This window comes from Epinephelus lanceolatus, chromosome 23 (genome assembly GCF_041903045.1).
Source record: "Epinephelus lanceolatus isolate andai-2023 chromosome 23, ASM4190304v1, whole genome shotgun sequence".
NCBI lineage: Eukaryota > Metazoa > Chordata > Actinopteri > Perciformes > Serranidae > Epinephelus > Epinephelus lanceolatus.
Window position 1 is genome coordinate 12,264,367 of NC_135756.1, and position 26,834 is coordinate 12,291,200.

General features: G+C 40.7%; 1 protein-coding gene across 5 annotated transcripts in view; it reads left to right on the top strand.

The window, feature by feature from the left end:
* Positions 1 to 26,834, top strand: part of anks1b (ankyrin repeat and sterile alpha motif domain containing 1B) — a 355,962-nt gene that overhangs the window by 223,503 nt on the left and 105,625 nt on the right. For all 5 annotated transcript variants that reach the window (XM_033615279.2, XM_033615280.2, XM_078165475.1 and 2 more), the window contains one exon: positions 11,604 to 11,790. In XM_033615279.2, the coding sequence (XP_033471170.1) occupies positions 11,604 to 11,790 (187 nt within the window). The remainder of the gene's footprint in view (positions 1 to 11,603; positions 11,791 to 26,834) is intronic.

A 26,834-nucleotide genomic window follows, 5' to 3' on the forward strand; every position in this document is an offset into this window, starting at 1 on the left:
CTCTCGACTCCCTAAATGACTGGGGTCAAAGTGCTCTTGAGCAAGGAGCATTGTCTTCAATCAGTCTCACCTCTGTGGAGAAAAAGGTATTGATTTTTCTGTTTCTTGAAGTAGAGATAGTTTGTTTTGACCAGCAAAGATCTGGTGAACTTAAAGGTGATACGTGTAATTTTAACATCAGCGTAGAGTAATTTTGCGATGGCAGCATAATTATAGTAAACAAACCAGACAATCACAAAATAGGCTGCCAGGCTCTAGCAGCTCAGAGATGTACTTTTGAAGCTGCACTGCTGGGACACATCTTATTGGAAATCTGTTAAAGGTTCAAAACTGTCAAAGTGTATTATCAATGGAACAAGTGCAAACCAAACATAAAAAAAATCCCTCTAGTGTTTTTATCATCTTCATTAGAGCCAAAGTGAAAAACTAGACCTGAGCTCATGGAAAATTTGGTCCTACTTTGAAAGCTTATTAAATAAAGTGTGGTACATACATTTAATAGAATTACTAGAACTACCAATCCCACTGCTAATTATTACCATGTTTTCCAACTTACAAGCTCACACAGGCTAACTGCAGGCTATGTGCTAGCACAAAATGGCTAGTGACCAAGTAAACAACCAGATGATTGCAAAAGGTAAACATCTTCAAGCTAAACATGCCCATTTTATATATATTTTTGGGGAATTGATGGACCAAATCAGGCTAAAATAGACATGAATCTTAAACTTACATTCAGCGCTCAAGTGGGGTGTTTCCTAACATGTAAGAGGGGCTGTACCCGACTCAGTTATATCAGTTGAAACAGATTTGGCTGTTCAATACAAATATTTGACTATTTGTACCTTTTTTTCCCAAATAGAGGTTGAGAGTTTGAACAGGCTTCTTTGGGATGTTCAGAGTGACAGCGACGTTAATGTAATGTAGCTAACAAGCCAAGTTAGCCCTCAGAGTGAATGCTTGCTAAAGATGGACTGTAAATGTGCAACAACTTTTTTGCCAAATACCAAACAAAAGCCAGAGACTGTATCATATTTAGTTTCTATGAGTTGTAAATTCAACACTTGTTAACAGAGGGCAGAAGACAAAGTTATCTCAAAGCCTGACTGGGCAGATCCTCTCTTCCTCCGGGAAGCTGCCTCCGTCTCACCGAAACTCACCATGGGTTTGGGTCCGCAGCTGCCTGTAACAGAGAGGAGTGCCCAGTTTGCAACTCCATCTGGGGACCGAAACGTCCCACGATGTACACTGACTAACAAAAAAAAAACCCTACTCTGACTACCCTATAAAATCTCAGTTGACTGAGGGGTCTCTGATTGATGATTTGAATCCTTAACTTCAGGGGAGTTATCCAATATTTTAGCTATAGAAATTGCAGTATTTCGTATTAAGTAATGATGAAACAAATAGTTGATTAATACGTTAGATGACTGACAAAATACAGTGCCGCAGGTATGTAATTTTTTTTGTAGGCCAGCCTGGTTCCCTTGACAAAAAACCAAGTGGCTTACTTACTGCAGAAAGGTCTCTGGCAAACAAAAGTTTACGACACTTGCTTGTCTTGTTCACCAAGATAGTCTTCACAAATTAACGTAACCATCAGGATTTCTAAAGTGTAAATGCAGTCGCCAGAAGTACAAAGCTAATGTTAGGCTATAAATGAACCACCATGGTCATTTCACTTCAAAGTCACCACCAATAAGCTTCCAACTTAACTACAATTGGAAAATACTGTGACTTGACGAATCTGCAAGTTAGAAAGTTTTAGTTAGAATTGTTTACAAGACACAACACAACAAGGCCGTAAAGGCGGACTAGTGAGTAGAGTTGTTTCCAAGTATAGCATAACAACTTTTACTGTCCCTCTGTAGTCCCATTTAGACACGTAAAAGCTTCAAAATTCATTAGTGGAGTATTTACTGTCTTTTTTTTAATCTTGAAAAACAAAACATGAAACTCTCAAGCTTTTTTTAACCACATACCTTAAATTGAGCATCTAAACAAACATCCATTTATAAAGCACGTTGACTTCAAGACAAGGGAACTGGAAGTGCATAATACTAACTTATTTAAAAAAGGGGAACATTCTCTGGTTTCATCTTCTCAAATTTGAGCTACTTTTTATATAATTTTAAAATGAATGTCTTTGTGTTTTTGGCTGTTGAAAGATGTTGAGCTCTGTGAACTTGTGATGGATGTTTGTCAGGTAACAATTATTTCATCAGCATTTCACCATATTCCCATTTGAGGATTTCGACTTACAGTTGAAATACACAAGACGGTGATGTGACGCATCATGTAGGCGGGGCAGAATGGGATATTTCAACAGCTAATTAATTAATGTGAAATGTAAAAACAAACACAACGTTGCTCTGCTGCTTTGCATTGCCTTTGGAACAATGAGGTATTCATTTGAATGGTTTTGAACAGATAACTCGTTCTTTCATAGTTCTCTGTATTTTTTACTTGTTGAAGGCCGGTTAGCAGTGTGCAAAGGAAAAAAAAAATCAACCAGCTGCATAAAAATATGGGTGAATGCGGCTTCCATGGTGAGTGTAGCAGCTTCAGTTGATTAGAATGGATGCTGCAGCACACGTGTCACGCCGTTCCCCATGTATTTCAGCCGTTATTTAAACCTTCTTTCTTGACAGAAAATATCCAAATTCTTTAATTTAACCAGCACACGCAGACAGATCACTAATCACTTTGTCAGTTAGAGCTCATTAATCTGTTCACACTCATCAATCAGTTGTATTTGTGCTGAACACACACAGTCACTTGGTGATCCCTCACTGACAGTGTTGCTCCAGTCAGTTAATCTTTTGGCAAATTTGCTCGGATCTGTGCGTAATTACAGAACATGTCTGCACTGTGCAGTTCTGTGAAAACGACTGCGCTAGTGCCAGCTCCTCATTGAGCCCCTTTGCAAAGACCACACATGTACAGCTACACGTGTGCACACACAATCAATAAACAATTGCAGCAATCATAGCACCTGTTTAGAGATGGAAGGAGAGCAGCAAGTAGCAGAAAGAGTGATAATAGAGTGAAGGACTGTATGGTGAAGGGTAAAAAAGATTGATTTGTTTTCAAGTACCTTGGTCAGCTCATCCCTCTCATCGTAGCTGGTGGCTTACAGCACTCCACCTGAAAGTTGCTGGGACAACTAGGAGACCTTTACGTGTGTGTGAGAGTGTGTGAGGGTTGTTAAAGAGGTTTGCTTTCCCAGCCAGCAGGATGCCTGTGGCCCCTGAGGAGAGACGTGGGTCACACACAGCTAATTGAACTGACTCAAGCTAATGCCAAAAGCTCTCCAGTGGGAGTTGCACATCCGAGCTATATCCTGGTATTTGCCACCTGTATTAAAAGGATTTGTATCTAGCATTTTGATGAAGAACCATCTTTCATTCACCTCATTAGCTGTGAGCCAAGAAGGCTGCCAGCTCTTACTGCCCTCTGCACCACATTTAAAATTGTATTCCACTATAGATGTATCGGGGAAACTGCTTTAATACTGATAGAAATTATGAATTACTCCTAGCCCCAGTAAAGCCTCCTGAGCTCCCAATTTTAGATGATGAACAAAAGTGAAGGACAGTAGTAAATAAACCAAACTGGAGCGAATAATAGAAGGTAAGACAAATACAATAGTAGGAAGATTACTTCTGTGTGTGGTAGGGCTGTCAACGAATATTCTAAATTCGAATTTAAAGTCGAATTTGAAAAAAAAAATGGACAAATGTGAAAATTGATATTCGATTGTGGAGAAAAAAAAACACCTAGATCCGCAGCTGTCCTCTTTGCGAGTGGGAGGTGGGAGCGGCCACAGAGCTGCGCGGCGCGGCGCGGCGCAGCCAGTGTGGATGACACAATCGGTTAACATGGGCGCCGAAAGGAAAGTGGCTTCGCTTCGAGGCTATTCGCAGTGCTTCCACAGGCGGTGTGGCCTGACGGGTCAGAGAGGGGGGGCGAGCGAGAGGTCCGCGGTCGTTTATCACGTAATGTTATAGATAATTGTTTTAATGTGTAGTTATGTAAATGTTTTCACAGACATTCATGTTGAAATAAAAATACCTACAAGTAGTTATGTTTCCTTGTATTAATACATACAGAAGTATATTTCCTTGTATTAGTTTGCTCTCTTGTGGACATAATGGGAAAAAAAAAAAATTGAATGGTTCGAACCTATGAGTTATTTTTAGAACGAATATTCGAACGTCATTTTTGAGCAATTTTGACAGCCCTAGTGTGTGGAAACAATATGGCTGGAGTGATGAGGTTAGGCCAGTGACCAGTAGATTGTTGATCTTTCCCTACTGGCCATTACTCTTTCAAAATGAATAGTGATTTTGCTGGTGACGTCTTTGCCTGCATGATCAATCGTCTGATCCACTGAGTTAATACATCTGTGGTTGCTGTTGCTGTGCAGTCCTGTATTTGTAAGGTGTCGACACAGTTTGAGCCATAGGTTTTAAAAGGAGCAGCTCAGTGTGTAGTGTGTGGTTGAGCAAGACTGACATTGAATGTGCTCAGAGCAGGCAGGTGTTAGTGATTGCATTGTTGTAGTCTTGGTCTCGAGCCCACTTTTTAAAGGTCTCAGTCTCATCTCGGACCTGACCATGTTTTTATTTGGTCCTGTCTCTGTCTCAAACAAAGAGGACTCAGGATTTTATTTGCTTCAAGACCAGTGAAGACCACAACTGTGAGAATATCATTAAATGCAAACGGAGTCTCCATACACTCTGGTCTTGGCCATGACTTGATCTTGGTTTAGGTGTTCTTGACGACAACACAGGGCGGCAGGAGCAAAGTAGAAATTAACCTTCAAATTGTCAAGCGGTACTGAAAGAACAGTGTAGGTTTCAGTTTGTTTATGAATATATGCTGCAACTCCCCAAAACCCAAGTAAACTAAATAAAGACCATGGTCTGGAAGCTGAAGCAGGAAAGTAGTGTCGCTTTGTTTTCAGTAAGACCAGTTTTGAGGCTGTGGGCATGTTCATAACTGTCATGGGGCTGAAAATGAGATCTTGTCTGATTGATAAAGTAACATAAATCATTGCCTACCTTTTTTCAATGAGTAATCTAGAACAGCGCCTTAAAAAATAGCATGATTATATTGTTAAATTCATTAAATTAAAGGAGCAGTGTTTAAGATTTAGTAGCATGTAGCAGTGAAGATTGCAGATTGCAACCAGCTGGAACTTCTCCCATGTGCCAAGCGTGAACTCCTGGTTAGGATTCCTTCAGGGTTCATTGTTCAGGAGGTTTTTAGCGGTAGTGGTGACGCAGATGGTGAGGTGGAGAAGTGGAGTCAGATTTTTATTGATGTCTCACACAAATTTAATGTAACGTCCACCTTTGATCCACGTTATCATTGAAATTAAATCCAGCAGCCTTATTTTGAGCTTGGAGTGAGTGATAATTGTTTCATAAAAACGTAAAATCCAACTCAAATCCTGAATTGAAATTCTTTCTAAATACGTATTTAATCCGCACTGCCTCTAACAACTCATTGTCTACTCTGTGAGCGCAGGAGGGGGAGATATATCCCCCTAAATCCAACACACTGAGCCTTTAGAGCAGCCCTGAATTATTTGACTCAAACGTAGCTTAACCATGCTACATGATACGCTGCTGCAGTACACTGTCAGAACAGCTATTACTGGGACCGCTACAGAAAATTGTAGATGAACATTTAATATTCAGGAATTCACATTGTAGACACAACTGACCATCTCTCTAACAATTTGGATGCAATTTAGTAAATTGGTCCAGCCATATTCTAGATTTACACCTAGTCTTATTTAAAGAAATCAAACTGTGCCAAGTCAATAAAACTGACTGAATATATTACCCATGAGTGCTTCAAGTACTGCATTATCCTGACCAGCTGAGAGACTGTTAAGATTGTAGTAATATTATATATTTTTTACTTACTTAGTGTTATGTTGCCAGCAGTTAATAATAAGGCAAAAAGATGCTCTTTAAACCAGTATTTTTTTAGTCAAGAGCAGCATTCCTGATGAAAGTAAAGAGATCACCGAGGAACTCTACAGCGCATGTGTGTCTGGAAAGGCACTCACACTGCCAAATGAACCATGTTTGAGCCTTTGGGGCGGCACTTTATATGTTAATGTCACTGAAATTGTCTAAAGTGTGTCAATACCTGAGGGGCTCACCTGAGTGAAACTTTCTAAAATGCTTCTTGAGGAGAATAATAAAGAAAGAAGAAGCTTGATCAACAGAAGCCAGAATGCATCAGAGGAAAGTGGGAATACAGAATCAAGAGCTGAATAGTAAAATAATAGCGTTTAGAGTTGCAGTTAAAAGTTTTTTTTGCGCAGACAGAGAGGGGTTTGGATGTTTACTTCTTTTATTTTCTATTCCCTTGTTGTTTCTCGTCTCTGCCAGTTGATGTGTCGTCTGCTCTTCTCAGCTTTTTGCCCTCTGAGTTTATGTTTACATCTTCTCTGAAGTAAAGACGGAGAAGAAAAGGGCGAGAATGGGAAAGAAGTAGAAACACTGGCTTCAAAAGACATGTGCATCTCTCCATACAAAGCATCATCTGAGCTTCTGTTACTGCAACATCTGAAAACATTAAACCATTACGATAATTACCTTTCAATTCCCTGCTCATGTTAAATTACTAAATTACTCAGCCGGTAAAGAGATTTAATGGAAATGGCAACATTTTGTGCTAAATGACCCTCCAGTCTTTGGTACAATCAACATACGTTATCTTTTTTTTAGCATTGCTCCTACAGATTTTTTAATCATGATAATTTTACGATAAATGATTATCCTGTTATATATAGTTCAGCACATGATTCCTCAGTCACACACAGAAATTAGTATTTTTCAAAGCGTGCAAGCAAACTCACCTCGTCTTAGGTGAAGAATTGCACTTTTTATCTAATGGGTGTGCCATTTATTAGCGTCAAAGCTCAAACTCACACACATTAGTGAGGTGTTAAACAGCATACTTTCCCCCAGGGATGCTGTTACAGCAGGGAAAATGTCTTTTGCTATAGTTTAGTCAGGCGTGGAAGACCTGCCTGTGTGTGCGTGTGTGCAACTGTGTGTCTGTGCTCATTAATCCCCTTCCAATCGGCCATGACATGTTCATTAGCCCGCTGCCCGTTTGCATTGTTAACGCTAAGCCTCAGCCAGCGCTACAGTATGTGTATATGTTTTGTTGCATGTGTCAGAGTGTGTGCGTGCCTGGGTGTGTTTGCGCACATGTGCGAGCTCTTAATTAGCACGAGTCCAGAGAGAAGATGCCTTTAGTTGTTGGAAAGACACAGAAGCCACATACACACAGACGAGGCAGCATAAGTGCTGAAATAAAGAGATGCTTAAAGGGTGAATAGAAGAAGCTGAAGTTGCCGTTAAACTCATTAAACATTAGGCGGCTTGCACAAGAAGACACACACACACACACACACACACACACACACACACACACACAAGCACAGCCTCAACCTCCCACTTTGATACACCACAGAGTCACATTACAGCAGTTTCCATCATCCTGGGTTGATTGCTGTTTCATCTCATTTATTTTTGGGTCGATTTTGTTAGTTGTGAAGCCTGTGGCAAAGTAAACAGCACAGGTTCTGTTTCCATGTGGGTGCTTTGAGTGAAGTGGGTAACATCAGTATTTTTGACTTTGTTTTTTTACCTTAAGTCATCAATTCTTTTGATTATAAAGAAGTCATAAAACATAATGATTTATCTAGCTCTGTATTTTTTGTAACATGACATTCAAAAGAAAATACAAGTTTTTGACAGCAAGCTTGGCTTATGTTCCCTCCCCCTTGCCCCGTCAGGGTGACTCCCTGTCGAGCTCATACATCATCGTCCTATTCCCTGATGCCTGTCTGGGCTGTTGTGATCTTCTTTGGTTGATGCATTGGTCCTTTAAACACCCCTGGTCTCTGTAGGACGCTGCTGCTATGGTGTGATTCCCTGCGGATTAACTCTCCTCAGAAAAACAAAAAAGGTCAATCTCAGTGATGTGTCTGTGATGCATTCTGGTCTGTTGAAGCTGCTGTGGTTGGGTTTTTAGTCTCTGTGCTTCTAATGTACTGGATATCTGCATTAAAGGCAAATGAAAATGGTGAGCCCAGAAGCACTCTTTGATTGACTGATGCCAAACTGCATGTGGAAATGTCCTGATGTGACCTTTGTTCATCCACTTATTCAATGGAAAAAACACAGTTGAACAGAGTGACCTTTAAAGAAATGTACAGATACCCTGAAACTATAGAGTTAGCATTTTGTCCTGTAATGGAAATGTTAAAAAAATGCCCTAAATCACTTTCTTGCAGTGAGTGAGATGAGATGATTAATAACACTCTCGTGTCTGTACACTGAATATGCAGCACCTAGTTCGCTGATCCTAGCTTGAGACTTGAAACAGGGAGACATAGCTAGTATTGCTGCGTTCACAGGTTAACAAAATTTGCCTAAAAAACATAGTAGGTGCACGTTTAGGACAGCTGCTGGACCAGTAAAAGATAGCAATAAACAACATGAAAAAAGGTCCACACAAGTCTGAAGAAGAGCATTAGCTTGAAACATCACCTGTGGATGTGCTAATTAATTGCACTTAAGGGAGCTACAATGTGCTGACTCTTTTTTCATGTTGTTTATAACAAAATATACCTAGGTTAGCTGTTTTCACCTGCTTCCAGTCTCAGTGCTAAGCTAAGTTACCTGGCTGGTAAATGAAGCTTCATATTTATTGTGCAAGTGGTTTGAATCTTCCCATCTAAAGCAAGGTTTATGCTTCTGCGTACTTACGACGCAGAGGGCTTTTTGGAGGTGCACGTCACGTCTCTGCATCCCTCTGCGATGGACGCAGAGACGCGACCTCCAAAAAATTGTAACCACACATCGAGGCAACGCAGACCCAACGCAGAGCTATGATTGGTCCTTCAAACTACATAATATCGGCCATTTCGCAAGGTTTCACTTCCTGCTGCAGTACCACAACACCACCATTTTCAAAAGTCTTCATTGTGATCATTTGTGTTTTGATTAAAAAATGGATGTAATAATGTAATAAGAGCATTTGTTGTTCAATGTCGGATCATTTCGAGCTTCAGCAACAGTCTTTCTCTCTTGGTCCCCATCTTCACTGTGACTAGAGCAAAGCCGGAAGATAAACAAACAATGAACAAGCAACGACCATAGATGTCACAGAGTCTAGGTAGGTATATAAAAGAACGCCGCGCCCCCAAGCGCTTTGGCGGGGAATTGCATAGCGACATAGACCAACAGGATGCAGAACTATGATAGGCACACAGCAACTGTGGAGCAACTGCGTGCACGTTGCGTCGAGTAACTCTCAGCAAGAAAGCAAATAAGCATATTCTCAATATTATGAATTATTCCTTTGCTACATTAATCTTTTAACAATGAAAGTTCCCAGCAAACATTGGTTGGACGATGACATCATTTCCCTGGCCAAATATGGTAAAAACTGCATCACGGTTACGAGGTGGATGGTCAGATGGTGACGTTATTTCCATTTCCAGCGATAGTCCAGTCAGACCCTCTCCTACAAGCCAGGAAATATTGATCATATTATTACAATTAATTTGGTTGTAAAATGGTTGTGATCAGATGGCCACACTGTAACATCCACACTACATACAAAGACTAACTTTAGTATTATTCAATGCCCATTTTCTAAAAATAAAAACATGTTTAATTATGTATATCTACACGTAAATTATATTCCTGTCTTATAATAATAATAAATCACATTTATATAGCACACTTTCAAGTCAAATGACTTCTCAAGGTGCTAACAGACAAGGCAGGTCTTGTCTGTTAGAGCCGAAAGTCTTTATCCAAGCTGTCTGTTATTGCACATGGAATAAGTTTACTTTCAGGGCTTTCTGACAGAAAGTCAGGCAACGTAAAGAGTGACAAGGTCCACATAGAGATGAATATGAGGTGGATCAATTAATAAAGCACAGGACTTTCACCCAGGTGACAGGAGTTTGTGTCCCATGTGAGGCAACGGTGTCTTATTATTTGTTGCTGTTTAAGTCATATTTCGATGTTGCTGGGACGCTTTGGAAGGACATCCAGCTGATGACCAGGATGTCTTGATTGGACGTACAAGTAGCAGTCATTCAATATCTTAATGTCTGCTGGGTTACTTCCACAGCATCCTGGTTTCACATTTACAGTAATTTAATGTGAGGCTGTGTACGATCCTGTAAGAAAACAGACTGAATAACTTCCATCATTCCTTTCTTCCTTGTAATGCTAACCTCCTCACCTCATTGCTCCTTCCGTCTTAAATTCTGTTTCCTTTCTGACCTTCCATTTCTTTATTATTGTGACCATGTCTTTCAGTATTTTTTTACACTTCTGAACCTGTGTCCTCCCTCCCAACCTTCATTCCTTCCTTAATAGCTTCATTCTTGCTTGCCCTATCTCTTTTTTACAGAAGGCTTACCTGTTATCATTTATTTCTTCTCTTCTTTGTTCCTTCCTTTTTCTTTCTTCTTCACTGCATCCATTTTCACTAATTGTCTTTCCACCTTTCAACCTCTTGTTTTTCATTTCTCCCCGTCCAATTCTCCTATTTTTCGTGCCATTTTCTTGTTAAACCAATTTCCCCACTCCTGTTTTGCTTTTGTTTTTCACCTCAGTTTAGTTCAGTTGATCTGAAGACTCTTCAAAGCCCAATTTGAGTGCACCGTGCATGGAAAAGAGCGATCTCTTCTCCTCTGCTTTCATTTCCCTTCACAACCTCTCCCTCCGCTCTCTGTCTCCTCTGAGGGTCAGGTTTGTGCCTTGAGTGACATACAAGACAGTGAAGGTCTCATGAAGGTTGTCCTGTCATGTCTGTCAACATTTCAGGATGTTATTTTGCCTTTAAGGTTCCAGCTGCATTGATTCACTTTGCCTACATCCTCCGACTTGCATGCACACACACGCACACACACACACACACACACACACACACACACACACACACACACACACAAGCTGGGTTCTGACTGACTGCCTGAGCTGTTTGTGAAGCATAGCAGCAGGTTGTTGAGAGCTGCAAATGCCTCATTATGTAAGATGTGTTTACCAGATGCCAGTCTACAGTTTCAGTTGTCCTCTGCCTCACTTTCTCTCACACTCTGTCTCACTCTTTCACTTGCTGTAGGCAAAGCAATCATTATGACTCCCTCTGTCTGTCTGTCCATATCTCTCTTTCTGTTTACCTTCTGTCCCTCGCTCTCTTTTTAATACTTGTATTCCAGTTTTGTATTATATAAACTGTGTTGACATCTATTACATCACACACTTGTTCAGGTGCCAGAATGAAACAGTCTGAATTCATGAGAATAATGAGCATTTATCAGAAAAGAATAAAATCAGCAATATTAAATTTGAATGGCAGGAAGCATTTTGATAGTAGAAAGTGATGGCACCATCATTTCTCACAGGAAGTGTTTAATTGGCAGACATTGTTACTGTTTATTTTGTGTATTTCAGATTGGACGCCAGAATTCAGTTCCTGTGAAACACTTCCAAAGCAACCAAAACAAATACTTTTCATGTCTTTTCCTGTCTTCTCTCTAGCCCAAGCAGCGCACCTCTCTGTCTTCATCCCTGGACGTCCAGAGGCCGGTCAACCACAGCTGTGAGCCCAGTGAGGTGAGCTCGTCCCTGGGCTACGCCAGTTTCAGCACCAGCCCCCCTGCCAGCCCGCCGCTCAGCCCCAACCAGGAGGACTCCGCAGGCTCCAACGACGACTGTCAGCTCGCAGGTAGGACTCTCAAAACAGGCAGGAGGGTGGGAGAGCGTTTATTGTTAAAAAGCCGTCACTCTCAGAGTGAGCGTCGGCTCCGCTGAAATACACTCTACCCTGACCTCTCATCTCCCCATGGAGGAGGATCAGCAGAAACACAAATACCTCCTTAAGGGGAATATCACAATATGAAAACTCTTGATGTCAGGGCTCTTGACTTTGTCTGCTGCACAGACAGCAAGCAAACTTTAGACTTCATGATCGTTGTCATTCAAAGGAGGAGGAGATACATGCTGTGTATTCTGGATCTTTGGAATGATGTCGTATTGTGCAGCTTAAAGTGGTCATTTTCTCAATGAAGTGTCTATGGGCAGAGAGTGCAATGTAGTTAGACTTGGAATGAAGGGAAATGAGTCAATTCAACAAAGGGAAGCTGTGTAGAATGTCATATATATCATGTATAATAGCTAGCATGGTGAATAAGTGACTGGTGGGCTTATTTCAGCCCCATTCAGCCATGGCATCAATAAGGCATGTGCACACATTCACTATGAAGGTCAATATATTGAATGTTTGTATAATACTATACCATTGGCCTTTTGGTGCAATAATTCATCAGCTTTCTTAGTTGACTGTTATATCACTGCTCAGGCTATTCATTTTTTTATTGTTGGTGTTGAAGCCTCCTGTGTCATTCACTTTCTTTGTTGCCTCAGTGCACATGTTGTTTAAACTCTTTCAGCCTGGAAACCATATGAAACCATAACCCTCTTGCCCTGAGCCCCGGGAAACTGAAATCATATTTCTCCTCCTGTCATACTTGAGCCAAGAGACAAACACCTCAGAGGCTAACAACAGATCTTAGAGAGAGCCGCTGGACTCAGTCAGACTGTGGAAGGAGTCGAGGGCTCACCATGAAAGCTGGAACATTTCTGTCTAAGGGGAATTGAAGATAGGATTCAGAATATCCTGAAATTAACCAAAAATCTATCTTTTAACTTAAGTTGCAGAAATAATTTTAGGTTTTTGTCAATTTAGCATACATGTTTTGTGATTTCAACAGTGCTACAGTATTTTAGCAAGCACTAAGAATAATTCAACCCACGGTTTTGACCTTTAGATGAAGTCCTGTGGGTCTGCCATATGTATGGCTGCACACATGTCTTATTAATGCTAGACCGACTGAGGTTTCTGCTTGGTTGAAAAAAATCAGGCCATGAAGAGAATTCCTTGTTAATTAATATTGCTGGGTATTGGCACTTGATACCTTTAAGGTAAATTATCCAGCATCAAGTAGTACTGAAACCTCTCCAGGCAAACAGTACCTGCATTCAATCCTTTTGCGCTCAGGGTCTGATCCTGAACTGTCCAGACTCCCCACTGAATGAGCAAAATTGTTGCTGCCATCTCCAGAGCCACTCTCCTCTAACAAATGGTCATTTCAACAGCACCGAGCTGTTTAACAGTCCCAGCAAACTCACACCGATACCAAAACTGCTCAACTCTGTCGTTAAAGGGATAGTGCACCCAAAAATGAAAATTCAGCCATTATCTACTCACCCAGCGTGCACATGTGAGCTCGGTGAACACAGAGGCAGGTAGAGCTACAGGCTACAATGAGGCTAAAAACAGAGTTCAAATGACGTTTTTCCAAACAACTTTTTATGTCGGGACTTTAGGACACTTGGATCACTATGGACGAGCAGTATGGAGATAATAAGTGGTTTCAATTATGTGTTTTTTTGGACATTTTAATCTGGGGTGCCCAGCCTCCATTATGTGGAGTTTTGTTGCTAGCTCCATCCTCCAGGGATGTGAGGACTCTAAAACTTCACCTGAGCCTCCCTTGGCATATGGGTGAGTAGATAATGGCTGAATTTTCATTTTTGGGTGCACTATCCTTTTAAACCCGTAAATAACCATTAGGTTTTGTTCACACTGTGATTCAAACAGTTAGCCCCATCACTGTGTATGCAGCCAGGCACAATCTTTATCCCAGGCGTAGAGCTCACACTGCTTCAGCAACAGCTACAACCCATACAGGCTGTAATGTGGTAAAGTTAAGTGCACTGTATTTGATAGAGTTGGCAGTTCAGTGTGCCAAGATGCCACAACACATTTTAAAGTATGACTATATTACACTTCACTTCATTCACATTACTGGTATAGAATGAAGTCCTCTGTTGGGATTGGTATCAATTTGAGGAGAGGGCTTGTAAAGCAAAGTCCATATAAACAGATGGTGCTAGAAGTTACGTAGTGCCTCCTTGCAAGCTGTTAACTAGGAACATGCCAGTGCCAGTCAGTCACAATAGTGCTTTGAGCTAGCTACTTTGCTAACGGTCAGTTAGGTAGTTGCAGTGATTCCATTGAAAATTCCTTTTTTTTTCAGCAGAAATATGCTATTATTACTATTGAACAAAATAGTGTAGATATAGACATTTCAAAGGTTTTTTGAGGTGAAAACTTTTCCTAACAATCTTGAGTGTGTTTGACTTGGAAATTTTGATGCAAACATGCACTTCCATGGGAGAACTCTACCGGATATCTTAAAAACGAGGCTCCAAGACATAGGCAAAAGATGCTCTATTAGCCCTACCGGGAGTCTCTTTTACTGTCAGAGCAGATGAAACACTGTTAGTTTTCACTAATGACATCCCCCGCTGAGTTTAAAAGTTTCTCCTCCAAAAGGAATATTCCATGTAATGAATGAGGTGTTTTCTTATCTCAATCTCACAATGAGGGCAGTTCGTCTTAAATCTGCTCCTACTCACATTTCAGTACTTTTATTTATGTTTACATAATAAAAACGGATCATATATAATAAATAATGCAAACATGTTTAGTATTCATAACCAGTACTACTACTGATTGTGTATTTTTGTACCATAGAAGTGCCTAAAGCACCCATTGGTATCCCAGTACCACACTTTGGGAACCACCGGTTTACTCCCGACCTTCGTTTCCTTTGTGTCACATCCTAGTTGCTTGCTTCATGAGTTACCATAGCGACGAGATTCCTTGTTGTCATGGCAAAGTGGTGGCCTTAGCGATAGTCAGCTGCTGACGTGGTTGTGAATACTTCCTTCTCTCACCTGGGTTTCAGTCCAACTGAAACTGACCGACAGACGAGGCAGAGCAGGGGAAGTCAACCAGGCAGGAGGCTTTGTGTGTGTGTGTGTGTGTGTGTGTGTGTGTGTGTGTGTGTGCGCATGTGCGTGCGTGCGTTTCATCCAGGAGCAGTTCAGAGACCCAGCTAGTCTTTGATCTGTGTAGTGCCTCAAACGAAATACACATTCATTATCAATCCACAGGTGCGTGCTCACACACTCACACACATAGATGTAAAACTGAATGAGACATCTTCATCTACTATTCTCACTGAAGCATAGCCTGGCATTTATGTAACAGGAGTGTGTTATTTCCCTCTTGAACCTACATAATGAGCCTAGGGCCTGACACTGATGTCTGAATAATGTCATTTAAGGACACAGACCAAGGAGCAGTTGTTGATCACAGTGCTGAAGAGCCCTTGTTTTTTACTCCCAACATGTTGTGGATACATGAGAATTTCATGACTTCAGGAACATGCTTCAACACTGATGCTAGCAATTTGTTTTTTTGACATGACTGATGTGATTACTAGGGATGTTAATGGTTAGTATAGCTTATCATTTGGTACTCCTCGCTAATTTTAAGGGATGTTCCTAACAGCTGATTTCCCTGACGTTTAAACGGAAGTTTAAACCTGACCTTGTCAACTAGTCTAAAAGTAAGAAAACATTTAGAAAATACTCAGAATTGAGCAAACAAATGAATCTATGAAGTTCAACGCTGTCTGAAAAATATTGCTTGTATTAAAAGAGCCATATGAAATCGGTAATCACAATTTTTAATGTAGTGTTTTTAATGTTGCTCAAATGTGTGGCATTTTGCACAGTGCATTGTCCATTATCCTACAATACATGACAACAGCCCAATAAATAAAGTCAACAATTATCAAAACAATATTCTGTGGGAAAATGAATCCTTTTGAAACATACCTGATTATTTTTTATGGGTAAACACAGTCACATTAAATAATAATGTTGTAAAATAAGTTTAACTGATTTGTGTTTTTGGTGCTAACTAGCAAGGATAACAAAGTACAATTGACTAGCCGACTAATAGTGCAAATGCTCCCTAATTTTCTAATTAAAAGGAGAATATTTTACAATAACGACAGAAAAAGGGCATCAGAGCGACTATCTTAGGGGGAGTAGACAGGCTGAACTGACAATTGTTGCTGCATTGTGGTTATATTGTTCCTTTATCACTAGCACTTTACATACAGCATATGTCTTAGACTTGGATTTTCCTTTTCTTTTCCTTTTCTGCAGTTAGTTAGCTTGTTTCTGTATCTGTTGTGCTATTATCAGTCTAGATTGCTTTGGTGTGAGTTGTCGAGTGTTGGAGATATCAGCCATAAAGATGTCTGCCTTCAAGAACTATTTTCTTCATACTGAACAGAAGGAAGCGCACTTCTACTGCTAGCTCTAGTACCACTGAGCTAGGTATCGTGACAGCTCAGCTAGAGAGGATGCCATAAATGTGTACATCTAGCCCTTGACAGGCAAGACCCTCTTGACTATGAGAAGATGTATACTTCCTCTCTGTTAAGTTTATGAAATGTATTTTTCTGGCACTTTGAGCACCACAAGCCTGGTGCCATCTACTTTCCTTACATTAAAGAGAAGGCAGACATATCTACAGCTGCTATTTCCAACACTCTGCAACTCACACCAAAACAATCTAGATTGATAAATAGCACTATAGGTAAAAGGAAAAATAGTACTTTTGACTTTGGGGTGAACTGTCCCTTTAACTCAATGACATTTAACATTTACTGCAGCACCAACTGCCTAGAAACTTATCTGTATTTCAGTACTAGTTTTTTAATTCCTGTCTGATCAGTTTTGCAAAACTTTTGTCTTCATCGTGTGTGAAAGCATGAACTGTGACTAGCATTAACTGACAGTAACAACTTGAAAATCATTTCTTTTTTCTTTTTTTTTTTTTCTTTTTTTTTTTTTTTTTTTTTTTTTTTTTTTGGATTTGCTGAAATTGACTCCAAACACTCTCCTTGTATAATATTATTTGCAACATTTGAAATGTTCCCGTAACATTTGCTTGAGGAACATATGACTGTTGACGCAAACACACTGCAACTTGCAGCACTGGAGGGAGGATTGTCCTCTCCTCCCGCTCCTCCTCTCTGTCGATTTGATTAGAGTTCGCTTTGAGTCTCTGCTGTCAGATAATTTTCTCTAACAGTGCTGTCAAAACAGGTAAAAAAAAAAACATTTACATCAAGAAATTATAAAGCACTCGTAATAATATGTGTACGTCTATTTTATGTCTCTCCCTCGCTCTCCTCGCTTAAAGCTCCAACACCAGGAATAGATTGGCACCCATTTATTTTTTCCATTTAATTTTTTCTCTCTATTTTTTCCCCTCCTCCTTCTTCTTCTGCTACTCTGCTCATCCCTCCTGCTCTCTCTACTTATTAGCTTTATAAGGCCCATTGTGGGGTTTCCATGGTAACAAGTGGCTTACAGACAGAGAGAGAGAGAATGAGAGAAAGAGGGAGTATATATGTATGTGGGTACAGAAGGCAAAGAGTCACAGAATTCAAAGGATGCCAGTGAAAAAGAGAGTGGGTGAGGGAGAGAGAATGAGAGTCTAACGTTGCAGGGGGGGGAGGAGGAGGAGGAGGGGGGGTGATGATGAACGAAAATCAGGAAAATGGAGAAAAGAAATGTGAGATTTCACGGGGTTGGATAGAGAAATGAGGACAAGAAAGTGAAGGGAACACTTTTTTTTTGCCTGCACACCATAAAAGGTCTTTCCTTCCTTCCTCTCAACATTCATCTCTTTCTTTCTTATTCCTCGCATTTTTTTCCTAAAAATCCTGAACTGCTCTTCAACACCAACCTTACGTTTACACAGTAAAACTCCGGCCCTGCAGCAGAGTATGCAGGTGTCAGCCACCTGCGTGGGCAGTTGGATAAAAAGGAGGCCTATTTATAACCTGATCCATCACTGGTGCTGCTGTCGATGCTACGGAACTACGGTTTACGTAATGTTGGACATTGCTGGAGAAGATATTCCCTCAATGCCCTCGGTGCAGAGTGCCAAGTGCAATGCAGTGTTATGCTAAAGCTGTGCAACTGTAGATGCAGTTGTCCTCCATGAATTATGCAGTGCCCCCTGCGACAAGTCAGTAACAAACAGGCACAAACCTGCAGGTCTGTATATATTCACATGGAGGCTTTTAAGTTGCTTTAACACTTCACTGCTGCTTCTACACACCAGGTGAATACAACATGGGACTTGTACTCATGTTTTCTGACTGTTGAACATGATAGCTTTCAAAGCTGCAATAATATATAAGCAATGGGTCAGTTAACTACATGTAATGTGACAGCAGTTTGCTCGTAGTGTTAACCCAAAGTGATAACACCATACTGAAGAGGTTTTGGCTTCTTAAAAGGATATTTATGAGTGTTGTGTTGTGGGGTTGTTTGAGGTACGTATCCATAGTCAGTGTGTTACCTACAGTAGATGGAGGTTGGCACACCTCCAGCTTGAACAAGCAGGTGGGAGTACCGCCATGTATGCTAACAATGTACCGCTGTGAACGGGGGCAGCAGCAAAACATATTTTAGTCACTTAAATAAAAAAAATCAATATTAGTTTAAGTGTTTGCTATATTTAGAATATTTCCACAGCTTTACATTGCTGTCAGACAGTGAAGTTCTGACACCAAGCCAGGCTCCACTTAGAAAAACAGTAATTTAAACAGAAGCTGCTGGTCTGCTCAATTAGTTAGTGTGTTTTGTGTTATTGTGCGACTTTGGTGTTTTAAAGGATTAGTTCAGATTAACCAAAGTCACACAATTACATAAACAAATTAACAGACTGAATCCTTGTTCAGAAAGTTAAAATTGCTGTTTTTGTTAATGAAGTCTGGTGGCTTAAACGAGAGCATAGATGGGGAACTGAAGCTTTTAACTGCCTCCCTGTCGAAAAGGGCTGTGGAAATGTAAAGCGCTCTGAAAATAGTCTACATATAGTGTACACTTACACTGATACTCATTTTTTTCAGTGGGCCCTTTTTTAGGTGGCGAAAATATGTTTAAAAATATGGGTAAATGCCTCATAAAACCCACTGAAACAGATCCAACCCATCCCTTTGAGGCTTTTCGCTTTTGTTTTACAGACTGAAACTTGAATGTTTTGGTTTGTAATTTTTCCTTTGCTTCTAGAAGCTGCAACAGCTTCAGTGAAAAAGCTCATATAAACCAGCTGGACATGACTTGCTCAGCACCGAACGGCAGACAGACAAAGTTTGCGACTATCTGGTGAACATGGTGGAACATTTAGCAGCCAAAGAGCCAGATATTTCTGGTAGGAGGTGGTGGAGAACAATGGGGGAAAGGCTGTGTTCACACTGCCAGTAGACGAGTATGCTTTTTTGTTTTCTGTTTTTGTCATGTTCAATGTCACAAACACGCTGGAGAACAGGATTAGTAATCAGTAGAAAGCAGCTTGGAGGCCTGTGAAAATTTGTTAGTCTTTAATATCTGTTCACAAAACATGGTGCAGACTTATTTTGCCCAATGTTCAAGCGCTATTCTGATGGAGGAGGGCAGTATTTTTTGGGTGAGATGACTAAGAGTTGCAGAAGTTACTGACGGACATGCCAGAAAAGTGACAAAAATTAGCATGTTCTCCTGGGTGCCATGCTTCCATCACTGCCGATCAAAGCTGTAGCTGAACATATCCACGACTACTGAAGAGTCATTTCTCCTGGAAATGAATGCCGAATGTAATCTTTCCCACTGAATTAAAAAAATACCTTAGTGGGTGTTAGTGGGTTTTTGTCCAGTGGGAAAGGGGCTACAGAGCTGGATTTGTCAGGTAACCAGAAACACTACTCCAAATGAATCTTACTCCGTCACTGCCCGATGTTTTAATAGGCTATCTAACTATTGTCTCTTCTCATGCTTGCTGCTACTTCTCTAGGACACACGCAGGCTAAATCAAAAGCAAGCCACAACCTCATATTAATGCAAATACAACAGGTAAATTGTGGGCAATATGAAGTTCGCTACATTAAACCCAGAGATTATTTTCTCTCTTTATTTTATGTTGGACTCCGCTGCATGCTGCTTCCCCAGATAAACATCATTCTAGTGCATGTTTTCCAAATCTCTACATCAGGCAGGGTGCGCCAAGTTTTATCTGCAGCGTTTAGTATTTGAAGCAGGAAAAACCTCTTTCTCTCTGACTAACACTCTTAGTCTCACTTTATGAAACACCCTTTTGATCTACATATATAAAATTTCCCATGTATTTTCTAGCATATGAGACTCTTGCTTTTAAATTACCGTAAGAAAATTAAATTGTCTTTGTCAGTTGTGAAAGAGGCTGCCTGAAGAAAACATGTCTTCATACTCTCTCCATGATGCAAATGGCCACAAAGGGGCTGAGTGATCGATGAGCTCTGATAGTTAATGAGCCGTAAATGGCAAAGCGATCAGCCGCTCTGTGTGTGTGTGTGTGAGTGTGGGACTGGCTGTGTGTTTACTTGGAAGACTTAAGTTCATTAAACCTCCTGTGCTTGATTCAGTCCTTTGTTCTCAAATATCACACGCTCCACTTGTACCTTGACATCAACTCACAACTGCAAGCACACTCTTCTGCACAAGCGCACAATGGGTCTGTCAGCCTGCTGCGCTTGATCATTAAGTCATACTCAAAATCAACAGTGCCTTTGTTTGCAGCGTTAATGTGACACTCATGCACATGCACACACACTCCCATGGTTTTCTTGACTTTCCATCCAGTTGACACCTTAGGTCTGTCCTTTCATCTTTGTTATACAAAATCACATTTGAAGCTGTTTCCTTTATGTGTCCAGTAGCCCAAAGCTTAATGAAATGAACCTATTAGTGGCCACAGATAGTGTCCATTTACTTATTTCATTATAATTATAGCTTAAAGGTATGCTGTGTGAGATTAAAAAAAAAAAAAATCTATAGACTCTACAGAAATAATCCCTCTCAATCGTCACTTATGACCCACTAGAAGTGAGTGGCAGTGTATTTATCTGTTAAGACTCTGCTCTCTGCCTGTATTTTCGTCTGATTTTGCTGTGTTCAGGACACTCCCGGCTACAGCACACAGGGAGGTTGGGACCTTGTGAATAGGTAACGACCAGGTCCCAGCCTGCAAGCAGCAGGCAAGAGAAAAATAGAAAAAATGCAGACACAGTGCCGTAAACAAGGAAGTGAGGCCAAACACCAATCTGGGGTTGGCTTGTAGTGTCGCTGGTTATGCTGTTAACAAACAGTATCAGTATTTCCTGCGTACTGTACCTTTTAAGACAGGAGTTGGCAATCTTTTAATGCCAAAAGAGACATTTTTGACAAAATTAAAAAGCTGCAAAACATATTTGAGCTTTATTATAAAGGAAACAGTGTTGGGCCTTTTACTCCAAAAATATAATTACTCATTACTCTTTTCAATAGCAATCTTATTACTTTACTTATTATTTCCCGCCGACAATAATTCATTACACTGCTCATTATTATACTTACTGTTACAACCCACAAACTTTATATTTGCGTATATACCGAAAATTGAGATGTGTGCCTCTGTGTGAATGTCAAGAAAATCAACATTTAGTGTAGCTAAAGCTAGATAGCTTCTATTTACCTGGGGGTTTCTGTTGCCTGTGACCGGTGTTTTCCCAAGGCTCTGCCCCAAAGATGGCGAGTCCCTCATGGAGCAACATTTCATTCATCACATATCCAGCCACAAGCTTCATCACTTCTTTGTAGCCTGCAGCTGTCCATGATTAAAATCCAGTTTGGGTTGTTCAGCCAGTACAAAAAATAACATGCATCTGCGGCTGAGGAGGGTTCACCTTTGGTGGGGTGTATTTCCTGGAGCTTCACAGTGTTGTGCTGTCGGTCGTAGTAGCCGAGGTGTTTCAGACCGGAGGTTTGGGGACGTTTTTGCAGTGGAAAGAGTTTTAGTCCGACTGCCTTCAGAAATAGCGTTCTTGTCATCTTTCCTCCTGACAAAATCAAAGTGATGGGAATATTTCTAGACACTAAGGGAAGTGTTTCCAACTAGCTTGCTGCTTTGTGATGTGCACATTGCGATAATTACTACATTGAGTCAGCTGATGTACTTTAACTTTGCAGTGTTGGCAGTGAATGCAAACAAATCTGTGTATGCACTATTAAATTATCTTTTTCTTTTTGGGATTTGGAATGCATAACTAGGTTGGCCACTGCTTTTTGCAAAATTTAAAGGAAAGGGTGCCAACCTGTTGACAAGTGACCCACAGTCTAGATGACAAAAGGTTAAAACTTTTGTCTTCATTCAAGCTTTAAAGGTGACTAGGCTACACATTTTTACAGTTAGAAAATGTAAGAATCACCTTTGGCCCACAGCAATAATAAATCAAAATTAAAATGTTATAAAATATCTTTATATTATTTTTTGTCAAAGCCACAGTAAGCCACTGGAGTGAAGCTCAAGAGCCGCATGTTGCTCCAAAGCTGCAGGATGCCTACTCCAATTTTAACAGAAAGCAGCATGCCTGAATCTTTCAGTTTTCCTTTTTTAAAACCTGTTTTTTACATGAAGCAGAAAAGCATTGCCGCTGCCTGTAGACTTACTCCCCCATTACATAAAACAAGCGGAGTTTTCTCTGCTGTTCTAACCAGGTTGAATGTGCTCAATGTTTGCCCCTCTCTGTTGTATGGTAGAAGGCAAATGTGATGAAATTATAGCTCTTTCTGTACTTTTTCACTCGAGGGTGAAAGAGGATCGATCAAGGGCGAAAGCTGTTAAGTTAAATTTCAGAAGTGGGAGAGAGGTAGAAACAAATCTAGCAATTTTCTTGTTCATGTTTAGTTTTGTTTCTGTCTTTGCAACATACCCAATCTTTGTGAAGCCTCTAATATTCTGTTTTTGCTCAGAGAAGTGATTCAATAGTAGGGAAAAAAATTGTCAGTGGTGTTGAATCATCTCAACAGGTGTTTCTAATATTCAGTCTATCTCGTGTATGTCAGAATGACAACAGAGCTGCATCAACACTTCCCTGATACAGAACAGGTTTATAGTCATGCACCATTGAACATTGGGGGTTATGGTAAAAATATCCTTTCCGAACTGTACCACGCTCAGATATGTAGCTCTAATTAACACCTCAGTTTCATTAATGAGCAGGATAGTTTTGATCACTCATTCTGTGCGCTTGTTTAGTTTCCACCTCAGGCAGTCATGCTAACAAGACAGGTCAAGATCACAAGGCTTTGCCCTGTGCTGTGTGTTTGTATTAATTTGTCTAATTCTTTGATGAATTGCCACATACCTGCAAAACTAATCACATCCTCATCAGCCTCAACTGTGCTTTATATGAGGTGCTAATTAGTAAATGCTTTCATGCTAAAAACATATAAACACAACATTTAAATTTTGCCCCTCCTCCCTACTCTGCTTTGGCGTACACTGGAAGCTACGGTACTACTGTAGGATGGTTAGATGATGGTAGATGGTTGTCTGTCCCCTAGTCTGGTGGCCTGTCTGTGGTGCACCCTATCTCTCGCCCAGTGTCAGTTGGGATAGGCTCCAGCCCCCCTACGACCCCTAACAGGATTAATGGTTACAGAATATGAATGAATATTTGTGTGGGGGTTTTTTTGGCACTGTGTCTGTGATTTTCATGCTGTTTATAGTCCAGTACTGGGCTGCTTCCTTTCTATAATACCCTTTCTCCATTGTCACTCTTTGTTCTGCCAAGTAAAGCCATGCCGCACCGGAGATGGACCTTCTTAGGAGTAGGTCCAAAAGCCAGGCCGCCCACCCTCAAGTGGGTAGCGGTGACGTCTCACCAACCCCGACAACCTTACTCACCTCTGTCTGCAGGAGACCAGAGAGAAAGCTGTTTCATAAAGTCTCTGTGTTCAGCTTTTAGTACTTTTGTAGCTTCTAACTAAATGTATGTGTTTTTGAAATTTAGTTTCTCTCCTGTGTCCTGTTTTTACTTTAGATATCTGATTTATTTTACTGTTTCATGTTCGCTATCAGCCATATTACAAGTTGTGTGAAGTTGCTGCTTGAAAACCATGACCCATGACTGTCATAACATCCTGACCTCATGCTGTTATTGGAATGGGACTACACACCACTACCCAAAGGTTGTAGCCCATAAATATCCCGAAAACAGCGAAATAAGAGGAAAATAAGAAAATACAGGCAAATAAATCCATCACCACGCACTTCTAGTGGATTATAAGTTATGATAACTTCTGTATGAGTCTATACATTGTTTTTTTTTTTTTTTTTAGGAAATTCCTGCATGTTATTACTTAAACATCAGCATGTTAGCATGCTGATGGCAGCCTTTACCTCAAAGAACTGTAGTGCCTATGTGCAGCCTCACAGAGCCGTGAGCATGGCTGTAGGTGATGGTGAGTCATGTTGGAAGCTTTGAACACAAAGGAGGCTCACACGGACGCACAGACTCAGTTCAAAACAACAAAACAGAAAGTAACAATACAGTCAGATGCAGAGAGAAAGTCATCCTGCTGTTGATCCCATTCAGCAGCAGTGATGAGGGGAATATATGACCTGATTGGACAGGATAAATTGCAGCTCTCTAGCGTCCCTGACAAAGTCTGATGTGTTGCATTTCATAAATATTTCATACGTTGTGAGTAAACACAACCAGAACTAGATGTGCTGTTGCCACTTTTTTTGCACACATGCAGAAACTCACACACATGACATTTTGCTTTGAGCTGATTCAGAGCTGCTACTACTGCTACAAACACATACCTACATGCATCTCACACACACTCACACACAGTTAATCAGTGGCAACCTCATGTCACATTTAACTCTGACTGTCCCCCTCTGTCTCATACATACAGTATTCTTACACACAAATGGAATTTCAGTGAAGCTAGTGAGAGACTGCCATCACTCCCGACTTCAGGAGACTTGAAAAATGGGTTACTGCGGGAGACGAGCCAGTTGCCGTGGCAATATTCTCTGCGTACTCAAATCAGGAATGAAAGTGAATTCAATATCTACAGACTGGCCCCTCTTCACCTAAAGGCTGGGTTTACATTCATGCAGGCTATCAGACATGAAGTAATGCTCTCAGCAGGGAGTCCTATCTCTCTTTCTCTCCGCCTCCGGGGGGGGGGGGGGGGGGGGGAAGGGAGTTAACACTGACCTGTTTGCATCTGTTAAACTAACGCCAGCTCTGGTGTCACAGACCCTGATGGCAATTTTCAGCATGCACAGTCAGTCACAAGCTGAAAAGAAGATGAAGATAGGGAAATCTGTTCCTCAGTTTAATCTTGGAACATGATAATCTGGTAAAATTTTCACTCAGCATTAAATTAAACAGATGTTAACCTAACTTTCATATTTGTTGCTCCTAAAGGGACCGTCTATGCTCCTTTTCAGATTTACACTTGTGTTTTGGGTTTGTACTTGAACATTTTACAGGCTGTTATGTTAAAAAAACAATTTATTTTTCTCATACTGTCTGGGCTGGAACACCTGTGTTCACCCTCTGTCTAAAAAGGTCTCCCCCTCTGAAAATGTCCTGTCTGATTGTAAGTAGACAACCATACAAAGAACTTGTCCCGAGCTAACATCAGCTTCTCTCAAAAGTAGAAGGATTACTTTTAGTAGTAGCGATTACTGTTAAGCCCCATTTCCACCAAACACTTTCAGTATGGTGCCTTTGGAACCAGAAGTAACCCTTCAGACATGATACCTAGACCCTTGTGTTTCCACTGCAAGCAGTACTCTTAAATGTGGGCGGGGTTGTTGTCACTCTGCTCCGTCCAGCACTCACTGTATTTCCTCCTTTATCAGTCTGCACCTCGTTTATTGTCCACAGAACGAGGCTGCATGCAGACATTTTCTGAACAGAATAAAACAGACTGCAGTGAGAGTCTCTCTCCATGGGATATTTAGAAATAGTGGATTGGTGCATTTAGTCCTTCTCAGGCAAGCTCATGGGTTTAAAGTTGCCGTAGCTGGATGCCATGCAACCTTGTTTTTTTCTCCAAGTGAGGAGTTGTTGCAGTTCACATAACCCAGCCGAAATTAATATATATGTAAACGCTTGAATCCACTCATTACAAAAAGTGTATGTCATATAAAAACTGAAGTGATGGTCAAAGTTGTTGAAGTGAAATTTAAGGTGTGTTGATGGATTCACGTCATCAGCTCATACATTGAGTAACATTACAAGTTAATGTTCCACCTTAAAAGTCACCGGCAGTCAGCCCAGTGAATGAAGTTATTTTTTACTCAGACTCCAGCTGCTGTGAGAGGCAGCACAACATCCTTTCATTTTATAGTTACAGTTTACTAATAAAACTCTCCACGGTATAAACAGTGGTTACATGAGCCTCAAACCAGCCACAACTCAGCCCTGAGCAGAGTGACCGTCCTCTATTGACCAATCAACAGACTGCAGTGTTCACAGCTCCACCTTTTAGTACCAGATCTGTGTGCTAGGTACCCCAACAGAGGGGGGACCAAAAATGGGGACGGTATGGAACGGTTCCATTGGTACCATCCACAACTTTTCACAGTGGAAACAGAAAAGAGTGCACCAAACTGAATTGTACCGTACTGCTCAGTGGAAACGGGGCTTTATATGCATTTATGTAATTATTTTTAATATGAACATGTGACATGCTAACATTATATATGACCATTAGGTCCACTTAAACCTCCTCTCAGACTAAAAATGTGTTTTTGTATTAGTACCATTTCTCTGCCTCTAAAAGTCTTGCATTAGTTAAAGGTACTAAGTAGATGTCTTGCACTTTTTCCAGAATACTCAGTGCTATTTGCAGATGCAGAAGCATTTGCTATGAATAATCTCTGGGACTGATGAGGGCTATCACATCTTTGGTATACTTGAAACTCCCTTTCCCCAGGGCTACTTAGGAGTGCTTTCATGCCTT